Genomic DNA, 15,164 nt, shown 5'->3' with positions numbered 1-15,164 from the left:
CACTAGGATGTTGGGTGTTTCTTGACACTCTTAGAAGTTAGGGAAGTGTTCTTGGACAACATAGGGTGTTGCAATCATGTTTTGGGGGCACTCTAGGGTGTTTCAGAGGTGTTTCTGGCCACTCTGTGGGTTTGCAGATAATGTTCCTGGACACTAAAGGATTAGGGAGGTGTTTTTGGACAGGCTAAGGGGTTATATACATGTTTTTCACTTGGGTGTTGCAAAGGTGTTGTCCAAGAACACTTCCCTAACTTCTAAGAGTGTCAAGAAACACCTTAACAACATCCTAGTGACCAAAAACACCTCTACATCCCCATAGATAGTCCAAGAAAACAGGTGAGGAGGTGTTACAGGGCATTGCAGATGCATTTTAGGGCACTCTAGAGGGTTGCAGTGGTGTTTTTAGGACTCTAGAGGTGTTCCTGGACAACCTCCTTGGTTACAAAGACATTACTGAACATCCTGAATATATATATTAGCAATTTAGTTAAACTGTACTGCTGTCAAATACATATATTGAACTGCAGAAAGAATTCAAATTTTTTTTCAGTAAGTAAAGTATTTTTAAAGTGGGATGGTGACAAATGGTTAACAAGAGATTAAAAAGAAATAATTTCAATTTATTTAACACTTCTATACGTTACAAATTTTTTTAATATACAGGAATATTTCTACTGGAACACAATAATTTTCATATGTACAGAAATTATATGGTTCGTTGTTTGAATAATAACGTAAAACTTTATAATCCTTAACCTGAATCTTTTTAATTTAGACTAGTGAACTTGAAACGGACCAACAGACTAACAGGCTGAACGAGTGAGGACAACATTTAATGACTGGATAACAATACTGACACAACGGGAAATTTGCTCCGTGATTCTGCTGTACCCTCTCACTATGATGGGCTCAGCCAAAGTCCACACTGTATACAAGTGAGGCTCACAAAACATTGGACCTTCAGCAACAACTGACTTCTGATCATTTTACTGCTGAACTCTTCTTAACCCCAGCTGCCCACAGATGATGAATTCTATACAGCAGAAGATAAAAGAAATAAAGTAAAGTTCTGTACAATTATGATTTTATATACAAATCAGCAAAGATGCTTAGTTAACAAAATACCCTAGAACTGTATTGCAAGTAAGAAGTTTGCAATTTCTCGATACTTTAATATATATGGAAACAGGAAGGCACTTTTTCAATGCAATGCAGATTTCAATACTGACAGTCATATTGTGCTTTAGTTTTTACATCTTTGTAACTGTCTCCAGTCAAGTATTCAGAAGTGTAACTAGTATGAAGTAAATGCTAATAAAAAATAGACTTGTGCATCAAAACATATGGCTGAGGTCCTTCATGTATGATACAAGGAAATACTATAGACCTCTTGCAAATAAATATATCTTTTGATTTTTACTTTTTAAGACTACTTGGGTGTATCAGCCATCTTTTAATAACATCAACAGTTAAGAAGACTGACTAAGGCCCAACAGTGTTAACTGTATTTCTCATTTCCCTCTTCCATCCCCCCTATCTGGCTCTTCTAATACATAAATGATAAGCAATAACAGTTTGAGCATTACCATTATTTTATAAATAATTATTGTCTTTTCAAGACTATGTCCCATTACAGCAGAGCCTGAACTTAACGATTCCTTAAACAAGAAAACTTCACCTCTGCATTGGTTTAATAACTTCTCACCTAGAACTTGCGAGCACAAAATGTTTCATTACTGTAAATGTGTCTATTATAAAGTGTCTTTTCTCTATTATATAACATTAAGAAATAATTACCATGTATATGAATATGAAAAATATTCCTTTTAAGTGGTGAAAATTCTATACCAGTGAACCCCTACCCATGACAGTGTACACAAAAACAACCATGCGTTGACAACAATGAAATTAACATATCTCGAGGAAACAACCTTGAGATTTAAGCTTCACAACAAATGACAAATTTGAACTGCATTAAAGGGTGAGAGAAATATGTCATATGTAAATAAAATTGGTATGCCATTCAAGAGTGTATAGAAATAATAAATATCTGAAAGGCAAACTGGGCTGTACAACACTGTTTATCATAACTCCATATTTCTCATGATGTAAAAATATTTTAGAATATTGATGTTCTAACATCCACGTAATACATTAAGAGCACTGGAAAATCTCATTAAAGATATCACTTCTGCCTAACTGACATGCTGCATATTGTATTTCCATTATGCAAGTCTAGGATAAATAAAAAAAAAAAAAAAAAAAAAAAAGCATGACTTGTACATAAAACACACACAAGTTCACTGCATGAATCTTGAAGTAGAAATATATGAAAAACTTGTATGCAAGAAAATTAATGCTCCTCAACTAATCACCATTCACATGTAGTTATCCATAAACACACATTCCAAAGATTAAATCGTTTAAAAGTGTGAGGGGCACTTACTGTTCAGAGCATTCAAGGGCATTCTGAAATTTTTTTTCACTTTTGTTCGAGCAACACAGTGTCAGAAGTGACAGATCGACAGTGGTTCAGCAGTGGTGCAGTCAGTGGATCAACCAAGTAGAGACTAGTGAAGTAGCTGACAATAACTATCAGATCTTCACATATTAACTAAAATAATTTGTAAAGACAGTCAGTGTCTTCAGAAGTGATCGACTAAAACAGACACGCAGTTGGCACCTATATGAGAGGTGTGCGGTGCGTCAGACAGGGACATATTAGTCCACTGTGCTGGTTGACCAGTGGGAGTGTCTGAGGACTTGAGGGCAAAACTCCAAGTGTTTGGTGACACTGATGCAGCATGAGGGAGACGCAGCTCAACTGGTTGTGCAAACTGTAGGCCATGGGGACCACACATCACCAGAGGACTCAGGAGGGTTTCACCTGAAATACCATTGCAAATCATATTAATTATTCTACTAAATATATAATTCTTAGGTGTAAGACCTCAAGGGATGTGGATTAGTATGTAAAATGTCAACATAGCTCTAAATATCCTATGAAAGGATTGTAAAATACAAGATCATAAAGCAGTGCTAAATAAGCAATCTCGGTGACAAAGAAATGAAATATCTAGAAAAATACTGCTGACTTTTCCAAGAATTTGACTGATTATGTTTAGTTAACTGATAATTATATAGTTAAGAAACAAACTATAACTGTTATCACATTAATGGACGAACCTATTTCTGCATACAGTAAAAAGCAGAAATTCTGAAGTTTAAAAAATCAATGAAAATGAAATATATAAATAATAAATGCATCTACAAATATGAACTAATACACAGCATTTATTCAAGTCAATCGCATCTAATATCATAGTTATTTTTTTTCGTTTTTGGAAAACAATTGTAAAGGAAACTTTAACCTATGAAGCAGCGTAAAAAACTGTTTATCTATGAAGCATATCAAAATTGATTAAATAAAAATGAGAAACTCACTGGTGCAATTAGAAATTTGTCAACAAATGCTTATGCAACCAAAAAGTATATAGTGCAATATTTGTATCACCACTAAATTCTTTGTAATGTAAAGTAGAGGGGAAATCTCCAATTAAAATAGTCTCCTGTCCTATTTGGTATGAAACTGCCTAAGATTCCTGTTAACTACAAGCAGCAATCTGAAACATCTGAGTGTGACATGACATTATCTATATAAAAAAAAAAAAGTAACGTCTGTGATGAACTTTGCTAGTTCTGCAACCAATAACCCTTAAATGGCCAATCAGCCCCCATACCCCACAAAATGTTTAAAACCAAATGTGAGAAGTATTTGACCAGACACCAACTGGAGTACTTTATACTGTATCAAAAGAAAAATACATAAAAAAAACAAGCAAGCTAAGCTATGAAAAATCATTATTTAATTTAGTGACATGTGAACACACTGACCAGACCTAATTTCATGTTATCAGTCCAGGAATACAACAATACAAGGCTTGTTCATTTGAGCTGAAATATATGAAAATAAATTAAGAGGACGCTTATGAAAACAAAGAGCGCACATAGATATGTTGACGGTATGCTGAATCTGTAAAATGAAAACAGGTACAATTGACAACAAAAAAGACTATGAAGAAGGGAAAAAAGAGAGAAAGGAACAATGAGGAGAAACTGTTATTAAAGATGCAAGATATTCAAAACAAGTAAAGATACTACTGACCAGTGGAAATAAATATGGTTACAAAACACACACTAATATACAGTAAGGAAACATTTAGAGAGTAGGCATTTTAAGTGCTACTAGATTTTGGTTAGTACTTTCAAATGTAAAATGATACAAGAATATCTGACAAATTAAACTTTTTGATTGTACTAAATTTTTCTTTCAACATTTATATGGGTTTGAAGGGGTTTTAAAAAATATATAAACTTCAATTATGACAATCAAAAGGAGTGAAAATGTCAACACTGAAGATCCTAAGTTTAGCTAATAGATAATTATAAATGATCAAAGTTGAATGGTTGTTTACATGCCATGCACAAAGCATGAGTTTTTAATCTATAATTTTACAAAATATTTTGTAATACTTCCTTAATACAGCACATAAAATAACTTGTACACAGTTATATAGCAACACTCCCCTGATTAACCATAGATGACACAATGTGAACCTGTCAGCCCTATAAAAGTAACATTAGCACACATCACTCTCCTGCTTTGAAGCAAATATTTGCATTTAAATCTGATTGTTTTTTCTACAAAGCACAGTCTGATGCATTTACAATCCAATATGCCCAAGGAATTAAAGTGAATGCACATGCTAATTGAAAATGATGGTATGCACTAAATATGTAAGAGTGAAGAGAAAGCAGCTGGGACTGCTTGCCACTCTTTCCTCTAATTCCATACCGAGATGGGTTTCTAGTGCTACAAAATGTAAATCACTTTTATACATGTGGAAAGTTGTCTCTGGTTTCAGTACATTATACTTGGTAGCAAGAGTGAGAGACTAGATGCTAGACGTGTGAAAATGAGACAAATCTTTATTTGTCAAAGGTGCTACCTTGCTATAGCAGGAAAGGCGATTAGGTATTTAAACTCTCATACATGTTCCCTCTCTAGAAATAAGTTTGCTATAAAGGAAGGATAAACAATTTATCTTTTACCACCAAATACTTGATATATACAAGGTATGGTTCATAGTTGAATGGTTGGGCATGAATATGATGAACACCATGCATTTTCAGAGTGATTCATATGGGATGTACTGCTTATTATCACCAACTGGTGCTTACTGTATGGGGTCTTTTTCTGCTCTACAGTTTATAAAGAGAAACACCAACAAAATTAACTCTTAATAGTCCTGAGTCACAATCAGTGCACAACCATTCAAGGTCCAGCCTACCACAGGCTCACTATTCTGCTAACAGCTAGCACAAGAAATCTATATACTTTGTGAGATACAATGTGTTATAACCGAGATATAAATAACTCTACTAGATATCTTCAAGTTAAAAAGTAATAATTATACAGGGAGGCCCCTGGGTTACAAATGGGCTAGGTTCCTAGACTCTATTCATAACTCGGAAAATATAAAGAAATGCTAAAAAAAGAGTAAATATACATGATGGTAATAATCTATTAGATATTGTATTCCCAAGTAAATATAGTTAACAGAACATCATACGAAGCAATATTTAATGAGAAAAGATGCAGTTCTGCAGGTCATAAGGATGAGTAACTGAATGCATCTCAAATTAGGAATCAATATTTTTTGAGAGCTCATTCATAGGTATAATTGTTCACAGGTGCGACATGTAAGTTGGGGGTCCTAATATGCAGAATGATATATATTGCAATGAATTTGTTCAGTATTTGTGTATACAAAATTAAAAGGATTTATGATGCAGAAACAAAAGTACATGAATAAATACTAAAAGAAATTGTGAACAAGAAGGGAATGAACTAAAAGACAAATTGGCAGGAAGAGTGGAGGATGAGATTACCAATGATGGGTGGTAGGAAGATAAGATTTGGAACCAAAAGGAAAAAACATTACTGTTTTAATGCAGTGTACTCATGTAAATAATAGTGATACTTTTAAAGTGAAATTCTTGCCTGAAATCAGTAATATGAAAATAATGAAAAAGTAGAAAAATGTTCATATATGAACAGCATACCTAATGTGATAGTTAATATCCCAAGAATCAATCAATCAATCAGCCTGTTTTACATCAAGAGTGTACTATGAATGGAAAATACACGGTATCGAAATATGACAATTATGCCTCAATTTGCAACTTTGAAAAAAACTTTTTACTTTTTATCTTTGTCTCAAAAATTTTATTACACTGAAATACATCAGCAAATTATGAGGTGTCTGTGTACTTAGAATATGTTTTAATGATGTCACAGCAAAAATATTACAATATTTGATTCATATCCCATCAACTGGCAAAATAACTTTGTATTCACTGCTACCCTAAGTTTTACTGCATCCAAAGTGAGTCTAGGAATTTTAGTATATCCGGAAGGAATGATTTTTAAGATAATCACGAGAATCCAAAATGTGAGGCAAACACTCTTGAGGTTAAAAGAGGAGATTCGATTCTGGTCAGAAACTCATGGTTATAGCCAAATCTGTGGGTTTTGTTCACTTTGTTACCCTTATATTTTTTTCTTTTTTTCTTTCGTACTATTCGCCATTTCCCACATTAGCGAGGTAGCGTTAAGAACAGAGGACTGGGCCTTTGAGGAAATATCCTCACCTGGCCCCCTTCTCTGTTCCTTCTTTTGGAAAAAAAAAAAAAAAAAAAAAAAAAAAAAAAGTAGTGAATAATCTTGATTCCTATAATTAGTTTAATAGTTATACTTTGATCAAAACAATATTAACCTGGATTTGTAAAATAGATGAGAAAAGGTATTTACATACACTGTTATTATTTCTTAATGCTTTTTATTATACATGTTCTGTGAACTGCATATAAATCAAACACGCAAACAAAAAGGACGTAGTGAGCATTTGGCTTGAGAATGGAAAAAGGGTGTATTAGACATGGGGCCCTGCGGTGCATGAGGGAGCATGATAAAATGGTCCTGGGGGAGTAGTTACCTTGACCTCTTATTAATGTTTTCAACTCTGGATACATGGAAGTACAAGGGAAAAAGACAAACAACCATGGCCCATATATATCTAGGTTATCTGTTTTTGAATTATACCTATCTGAGCCTATTGTAACTGAATGAGATGAGGAAAGAACAATACAAAGACTCTTTGTCAACAATCCAGCAACAACAGCTGGCAGAAAAAAAGTAGTAAGAAAAAACCATGCATTGGTGAAGCAATGGTGAAGGGGTGACCTGCTGTCAATGAACTGAACTAGGGCATGTGAAGCAGATAAGGGAAACCATGGGAAGGTCTATGGGGTTGTAAATAGGGGGCTGCAGTTTTAGGGCACAACACAAGACAGCTTGAGAGTGGATGTGAGCAAATGAGGTCTTTTCTTCCTCTGGTACTGGTGCTACCTTCCAAACACGGGAAACAGGACTTCACTTTCATTTTTCTCTTTTATACATTTTTTTTTACACTGGAGGAGCCAGTCATGGACAAAAGTCAACATCAAGGCTGGGCCTTCAATGAAATATGGAGGATTATGAAAGGGAATAAGAAAAGACAAGAGAAAGTATTTATGAATTTTGGAGGAAGTGAAAACTTATTGTTTAAACTCTGCCAGGTCATAGTTATTGGGAAAGACATGAGAAGGTAAAGAGTTCTAAAGCTTCAAGGTGTAGAGAAAGAAACTGTTATCAAATGGCCCACCCTTGAGTTGCCAACAGCCACACAGTAATCATGTGATGCAGCTTGTCAAGTATTGCATGGTCTAGCTAGAGGTGAGGACACAAACAGTCAGTTCTCGGGAGCAAAAACCAAAGTGACACCTACAGAAGAGGGAAAGTAAACCAACATTGCGGCACAGGGTAAGAGGGTTAAGTCTGGTAGTTAGCTTGGGAGAATTTATGAATCAGACTGCTTTTAACTCACCTCTGTCAAGTACTCTATACAAGGATGAATCAATCCTTTGTATACATGGAGCAACTGTTCAGAAGTTTTGATCATCTAAACAGGACACCCAGGTTCTTAAGAGGCAGATTTAGCTATTTCCATAATGAGGGGGTTCCAAGAAAAAGTGGGTTTCAGAAATACCAAGTATATTCGCCAAGTCAAGGCGAAATTGTGGAAACGTCAAAGAAGAGACGAAAGCTGTGCCAAAATGAGATGCAGATCATGTGAGAGAAGGAGCAGAATTGAAGAATGAGGATGAATATAGTGTTGTTTCATCAGCATATAGGTGCATTTCATTATTTGTGGATGAGAAAATCATTTAAAAAAAAGGAGAAAAACTGTAAGGGACAGGACAGAACCTTGAGGGACACTGCTATTGATGGAGAAAGGGGAGGAGGATGATCCATTAACACTCACAGGCTCACGCACATGTACATACATACATATACATACTATACATCTCAATGTACACATATATATAAACACAAGAGACACATACATATATACACATGTACATAATTCATACTGTCTGCCCTTATTCATTCCCGTTACCACCCTGCCACACATGAAATGACAACCACCTCCCCCCATGTGTGCGAGGTAGCGCTAGGAAAAGACAACAAAGGCCACATTCGTTCACACTCAGTCTCTAGCTGTCATGTATAATACACCAAAACCACAGCTCCCTTTCCACATCCAAGCCCCACAAAACTTTCCATGATTTACCCCAGATGCTTCACATGCCCTGGTTCAATCCATTGACAGCACGTCGACCCTGGTATACCACATCGTTCCAATTCACTCTATTCCTTGCACGCCTTTCACCCTCCTGCATGTTCAGGCCCCGATCACTCAAAATCTTTTTCAGTCTATCTTTCCACCTCCAATTTGGTCTCCCACTTCTCATTCTCTCCACCTCAGACACATATATCCTCTTGGTCAACCTTTCCTCACTCATTCTCTCCATGTGACCAAACAATTTCAAAACACCCTCTTCTGCTCTCTAAACCACACTCTTCTTATTATCACACATCTCTCTTACCCTTTCATTACTTACTTGATCAAACCACCTCACACCACATATTGTCCTCAAACATCTCATTTCCAGAACATCCACCCTCCTCCGCACAACTCTATCCATAGCCCATGCCTCGCAACCATATAACATTGTTGAAACCACTATTCCTTCATACATACCCATTTTTGCTTTCCAACATAACGTTCTCAACTTCCACATATTTTTCAATGGTCCCAGAACTTTCGCCCCCTCCCCCACCCTATGATTCACTTCCGCTTCCATGGTTCCATCCGCTACCAAATCCACTCCTAGATATCTAAAACACTTCACTTCCTCCAGTTTTTCTCCATTCAAACTTACCTCCCAATTGACTTGTCCTTCAACCCTACAGTCCCTAATAACCTTGCTCTTATTCACATTTACTCTCAGCTTTCTTCTTTCACACACTTTACCAAACTCAGTCACTAGCTTCTGCAGTTTGTCACCCGAATCAGCCACCAGCGCTGTAACATCAGTGAACAACAACTGACTCACTTCCCAAGCTCTCTCATCCATAACAGACTACATACTTGCCACTCTTCCCAACACTTGCATTCACCTCCCTAACAACCTCATCTATAAACAAATTAAACAACCATGGAGACATCACACATCCCTGCCGCAAACCAACATTCACTGAGAACCAATCACCTTCCTCTCTTCCTACTCGTACATATATATATATATATATATATATATATATATATATATATATATATATATATATATATCTTTCACACTATTCGCTATTTCCCGCGTTAGCGAGGTAGCATTAAGAACAGAGAACTGGACCTTTGAGGGAATATCCTCACCTGGCCCCCTTCTCTGTTCCCTCTTTTGGAAATTTAAAAAAAAAAGAAAAAAAAAAAAACAAGAGAGGGAAGGATTTCCAGCCCCCGCTCCCTTCCCTTTTAGTCGCCTTCTACAACACGCAGGGAATACGTGGGAAGTATTCTTTCTCCCCTATCCCCAGGGATAGGGATGTTCTGGAAATGAGATGTTTGAGGACAATATGTGGTGTGAGGTGGTTTGATCAAGTAAGTAATGAAATGGGTATGTTTGAAGGAATAGTGGTTTCAACAATGTTTCCTTGCGCTACCTCGCAAACGCGGGAGACAGCAAAAAAAAAAAAGAAAAAAAAATTATCCCTGGGGATAGGGGATTAAGAATACTTCCCACGTATTCCCTGCATGTCGTAGAAGGCAACTAAAAGGGGAGGGAGCGGGGGGCTGGAAATCCTCCCCTCTCTTTTTTTTTTTTTAATTTTCCAAAAGAAGGAACAGAGGGGGCCAGGTGAGGATATTCCAAAAAAGGCCCAGTCCTCTGTTCTTAACACTACCTCGCTAACGCGGGAAATGGCAAATAGTTTAAAAGAAAAAAGATATATGTAGCATTTATGGATCTGAAGAAGGCATATGATAGGAGTTGATAGAGATGCTTTGTGGAAGGTCTTGAGAGTATATAGTGTGAGAGGTAAGCTGCTAAAAGCAGTGAAAAGTTTTACCAAAGATGTAAGGCATGTGTATGAGTAGAAAGAGAATAGAGTGATTGGTTCCCAGTGAATGTGGGTCTCATGGAGGGGTGTGTGATGTCCCCATGGTTGCTTAATTTGTTTATGGTATGGTGGTTAGGGAGGTAAATGCAGTCTGTTGGGGATGTAAGGGCCTGGGAAGTGAGTCAGTTGTTGTTCATTGATGAGACAGCTCTAGTGGCTGATTTGAGTGAGAAACTGCAAAAGTTGGTGACTGAGTGGGGTTGAGGGACAAGTTAATTGGGATATTAGTTTGAATGTAGAAAAATTGGAGGAAAAAGTGTTTTAGATATCTGGGAGTGGATTTAGCAACAATTGGAACCATGGAAGCAGAAATGAGTTACACGGTGGGGAGGGGGCGAAGATTCTTGGAGCAATGAATAATGTGTGGAAGGAGAAAACATTATCTCATAGAGCAAAAACAGGTATGTTTGAAGGAATAGTAGTTCCAACAATGTTATATGGTTTCAAGGCTTGGACTATTGATAGGATTGTATGGAGGAGGGTGGATGTGTTGGAAATGAAATGTTTGAGGACAATATGTGGTGTGAGGTGGTTTGATCATGCAGGTAATGAAAGGGTAAGAGATATGTGTGATAATAAAAAGAGTGTGGTTGAAAGAGCAGAAGAGGGTGTATTGAAATGGTTTGGTTACATGAAGAGAATGAGTGAGGAAAGATTGACAAAGAGGATATATGTGTCAGAGGTGGAGGGAACAAGGAGAAGTGGAAGACCAAACTGAAGGTGAAAGGATGGAGTGAAAAAGATTTTGAGCGATCGGGGTGAAAGGCATGCAAGGAATAGAGTGAACTGGAATGGTGTGGTATACCAGGGTGGACGTGCTGTCAACAGATTGAACCAAAACGTGAAGCGTCTGGGGTAAACCATGGAAAGTTTTGTGGGGCCTGGATGCGGAAAGGGAGCTGTGGTTTCAGTGCATTACACATGACAGCTAGAGATTGAGTGTGAACGAATGTTGAATTTTTTGTCTTTTCCTACGGCAAAAAGGGGTGGGGGGAATGAAGGCAGCAAGTATGAATATGTACATGTGTATATATGTATATGTCTGAGTATATATATGTATGTACACAATGAAATGTATAGGTATGTATATGTGCGTGTGTGGGCATTTATGTATATACATATGTATGTGGGTGAGTTGGGCCATTATTACATGACAGCTAGAGACTGAGTGTGAACGAATGTGGCCTTTGTTGTCTTTTCCTAGCGCTTCCTCGCACACATGAGGGGGGAGGGGGTTGTATTTCATGTGTGGCGGGGTGGCGATGGGAATGAATAAAGGCAGACAGTATGAATTATGTACATGTGTATATATGTATATGTCTGTGTGTGTGTATATATATATATGTATATGTTGAGATGTGTAGGTATGTATATTTGCGTGTGTGGACATGTATGTAGATACATGTGCATGAGGGTGGGTTGTGCCATTCTTTCGTCTGTTTCCTTGTGCTACCTCGCTAACGCGGGAGACAGCGACAAAGCAAAATAAATGAATAAATATATAAATATATATATATATATATATATACATTTTTTTTTTTTTTTTTTTTTTTTTTTATACTTTGTCGCTGTCTCCCGCGTTTGCGAGGTAGCGCAAGGAAACAGACGAAAGAAATGGCCCAACCCCCCCCCCCCCATACACATGTACATACACACGTCCACACACGCAAATATACATACCTACACAGCTTTCCATGGTTTACCCCAGACGCTTCACATGCCTTGATTCAATCCACTGACAGCACGTCAACCCCTGTATACCACATGACTCCAATTCACTCTATTCCTTGCCCTCCTTTCACCCTCCTGCATGTTCAGGCCCCGATCACACAAAATCTTTTTCACTCCATCTTTCCACCTCCAATTTGGTCTCCCTCTTCTCCTCGTTCCCTCCACCTCCGACACATATATCCTCTTGGTCAATCTCTCCTCACTCATTCTCTCCATGTGCCCAAACCATTTCAAAACACCCTCTTCTGCTCTCTCAACCACGCTCTTTTCATTTCCACACATCTCTCTTACCCTTACGTTACTTACTCGATCAAACCACCTCACACCACACATTGTCCTCAAACATCTCATTTCCAGCACATCCATCCTCCTGCGCACATCTCTATCCATAGCCCACGCCTCGCAACCATACAACATTGTTGGAACCACTATTCCCTCAAACATACCCATTTTTGCTTTCCGAGATAATGTTCTCGACTTCCACACATTTTTCAAGGCTCCCAAAATTTTCGCCCCCTCCCCCACCCTATGATCCACTTCCGCTTCCATGGTTCCATCCGCTGACAGATCCACTCCCAGATATCTAAAACACTTCACTTCCTCCAGTTTTTCTCCATTCAAACTCACCTCCCAATTGACTTGACCCTCACCCCTACTGTACCTAATAACCTTGCTCTTATTCACATTTACTCTCAACTTTCTTCTTCCACACACTTTACCAAACTCAGTCACCAGCTTCTGCAGTTTCTCACATGAATCAGCCACCAGCGCTGTATCATCAGCGAACAACAACTGACTCACTTCCCAAGCTCTCTCATCCCCAACAGACTTCATACTTGCCCCTCTTTCCAGGACTCTTGCATTTACCTCCCTTACAACCCCATCCATAAACAAATTAAACAACCATGGAGACATCACACACCCCTGCCGCAAACCTACATTCACTGAGAACCAATCACTTTCCTCTCTTCCTACACGTACATTGTGTGTGTGTGTGTGTGTGTGTGTGTGTGTGTGTGTGTGTGTGTGTGTGTGTGTGTGTGTAATAAAATATCCCAAACTTACCAATGTGAAGAAATATTCACGAAGTATATCATTATTTATTAGGTCAAATTTTCAACATGTACGTTACTAAATACAACTCCTAGTTTTATCAAATTTTTCAATACATTCCAAACTTTCATATATTAATAAGACCATTTCATATTCACATTCAATGAGAGTAAAATCCACCTTTCTTGTACTTTACTATACATTTTGATAATCATGCTTTTCTTTGTTAAAAAAAATTCATGAGAGTAATCAACACACAATTTGTGCTAGGATATACAGTGTTTGAATTAGCTGGTTTAAAAAATAAATTGTCTAAACTTCTTCAAACACCTAAAAATTTTGTAACATAATAAAATCACCTTACAGCAAACCCTGGCAAGAAATGTTGAAAATGCTATCCTCCTATAACTGTACATCTAAACTAAAATAAAGCTGAAAATTCACTATCTATTAAGAAACAGCATTATTTCACATGTATCAGTTAATTGTGGTGCTGTACAACCCACTAAAACAGCAGTGTAAGAAAACATTATCAAAGAAACAATCAAGAAATTATTGCTTCTGTGTATCTAGATATATGAAACTCACATCTAAGCTTTTGTCCAATAAGTACAGTGAAAGTAGATTTTGTTCTAAGTGCTCCAGTCCAAGAATAATGGCAACTCTGCATGTAAGGGAGTATGGTCCATCCAGAACCTCCTTCAGAAATATGGAGGATTATGAAAGGGAATAAGAAAAGACAAGAGAAAGTATTTATGAATTTTGGAGGAAGTGAAAACTTATGTTTAAACTCTGCCAGGTCATAGTTATTGGGAAAGACATGAGAAGGTAAAGAGTTCCAAAGCTTCAAGGTGTAGAGAAAGAAACTGTTATCAAATGGCCCACCCTTGAGTTGCCAACAGCCACACAGTAATCATGTGATGCAGCTTGTCAAGTATTGCATGGTCTAGCTAGAGGTGAGGACACAAACAGTCAGTTCTCGGAGCAAAAACCAAAGTGACACCTACAGAAGAGGGAAAGTAAACCAACATTGCGGCACAGGGTAAGAGGGTTAAGTCTGGTAGTTAGCTTGGGAGAATTTATGAATCAGACTGCTTTTAACTCACCTCTGTCAAGTACTCTATACAAGGATGAATCAATCCTTTGTATACATGGAGCAACTGTTCAGAAGTTTTGATCATCTAAACAGGACACCCAGGTTCTTAAGAGGCAGATTTAGCTATTTCCATAATGAGGGGGTTCCAAGAAAAAGTGGGTTTCAGAAATACCAAGTATATTCGCCAAGTCAAGGCGAAATTGTGGAAACGTCAAAGAAGAGACGAAAGCTGTGCCAAAATGAGATGCAGATCATGTGAGAGAAGGAGCAGAATTGAAGAATGAGGATGAATATAGTGTTGTTTCATCAGCATATAGGTGCATTTCATTATTTGTGATGAGAAAATCATTTAAAAAAAAGGAGAAAAACTGTAAGGGACAGGACAGAACCTTGAGGGACACTGCTATTGATGGAGAAAGGGGAGGAGGATGATCCATTAACACTCACAGGCTCACGCACATGTACATACATACATATACATACTATACATCTCAATGTACACATATATATAATATATATATATAAATATATAAATATATATATATAAATATATATATATATATATATGTATATGTCTGTGTGTGTGTATATATATATATATAAATATATATATATAAATATATATATATAAATATATAAATATATATATATATATTATATATA

The 15,164-nt window shown here is 37.1% G+C and overlaps 1 protein-coding gene across 21 annotated transcripts in view; it reads right to left on the bottom strand.

The window, feature by feature from the left end:
- Window positions 1-2,748: 2,748 nt before the first annotated feature.
- pyd (zonula occludens-like protein polychaetoid) overlaps window positions 2,749-15,164 on the bottom strand; it is a 430,922-nt gene continuing 418,506 nt past the window's right edge. For 20 of the 21 annotated variants that reach the window (XM_071658232.1, XM_071658225.1, XM_071658226.1 and 17 more), the window contains one exon: window positions 2,751-2,887. Coding sequence is in view for 1 of the 21 variants with exons in the window: in XM_071658228.1 (XP_071514329.1) it covers window positions 2,884-2,887 (4 nt within the window). In the remaining 20 variants the exon portion in view is untranslated. Of the gene's footprint in view, window positions 2,888-15,164 lie in introns of all 21 variants that reach the window. The other variant, XM_071658228.1, reaches the window with a different exon arrangement.

The sequence above is a fragment of the Panulirus ornatus genome, chromosome 66 (genome assembly GCF_036320965.1).
Source record: "Panulirus ornatus isolate Po-2019 chromosome 66, ASM3632096v1, whole genome shotgun sequence".
NCBI classification, from domain to species: Eukaryota; Metazoa; Arthropoda; class Malacostraca; order Decapoda; family Palinuridae; genus Panulirus; species Panulirus ornatus.
Note: the sequence above shows the minus strand (reverse complement) of the source record. Positions and strands in the feature narration are given on the sequence as shown.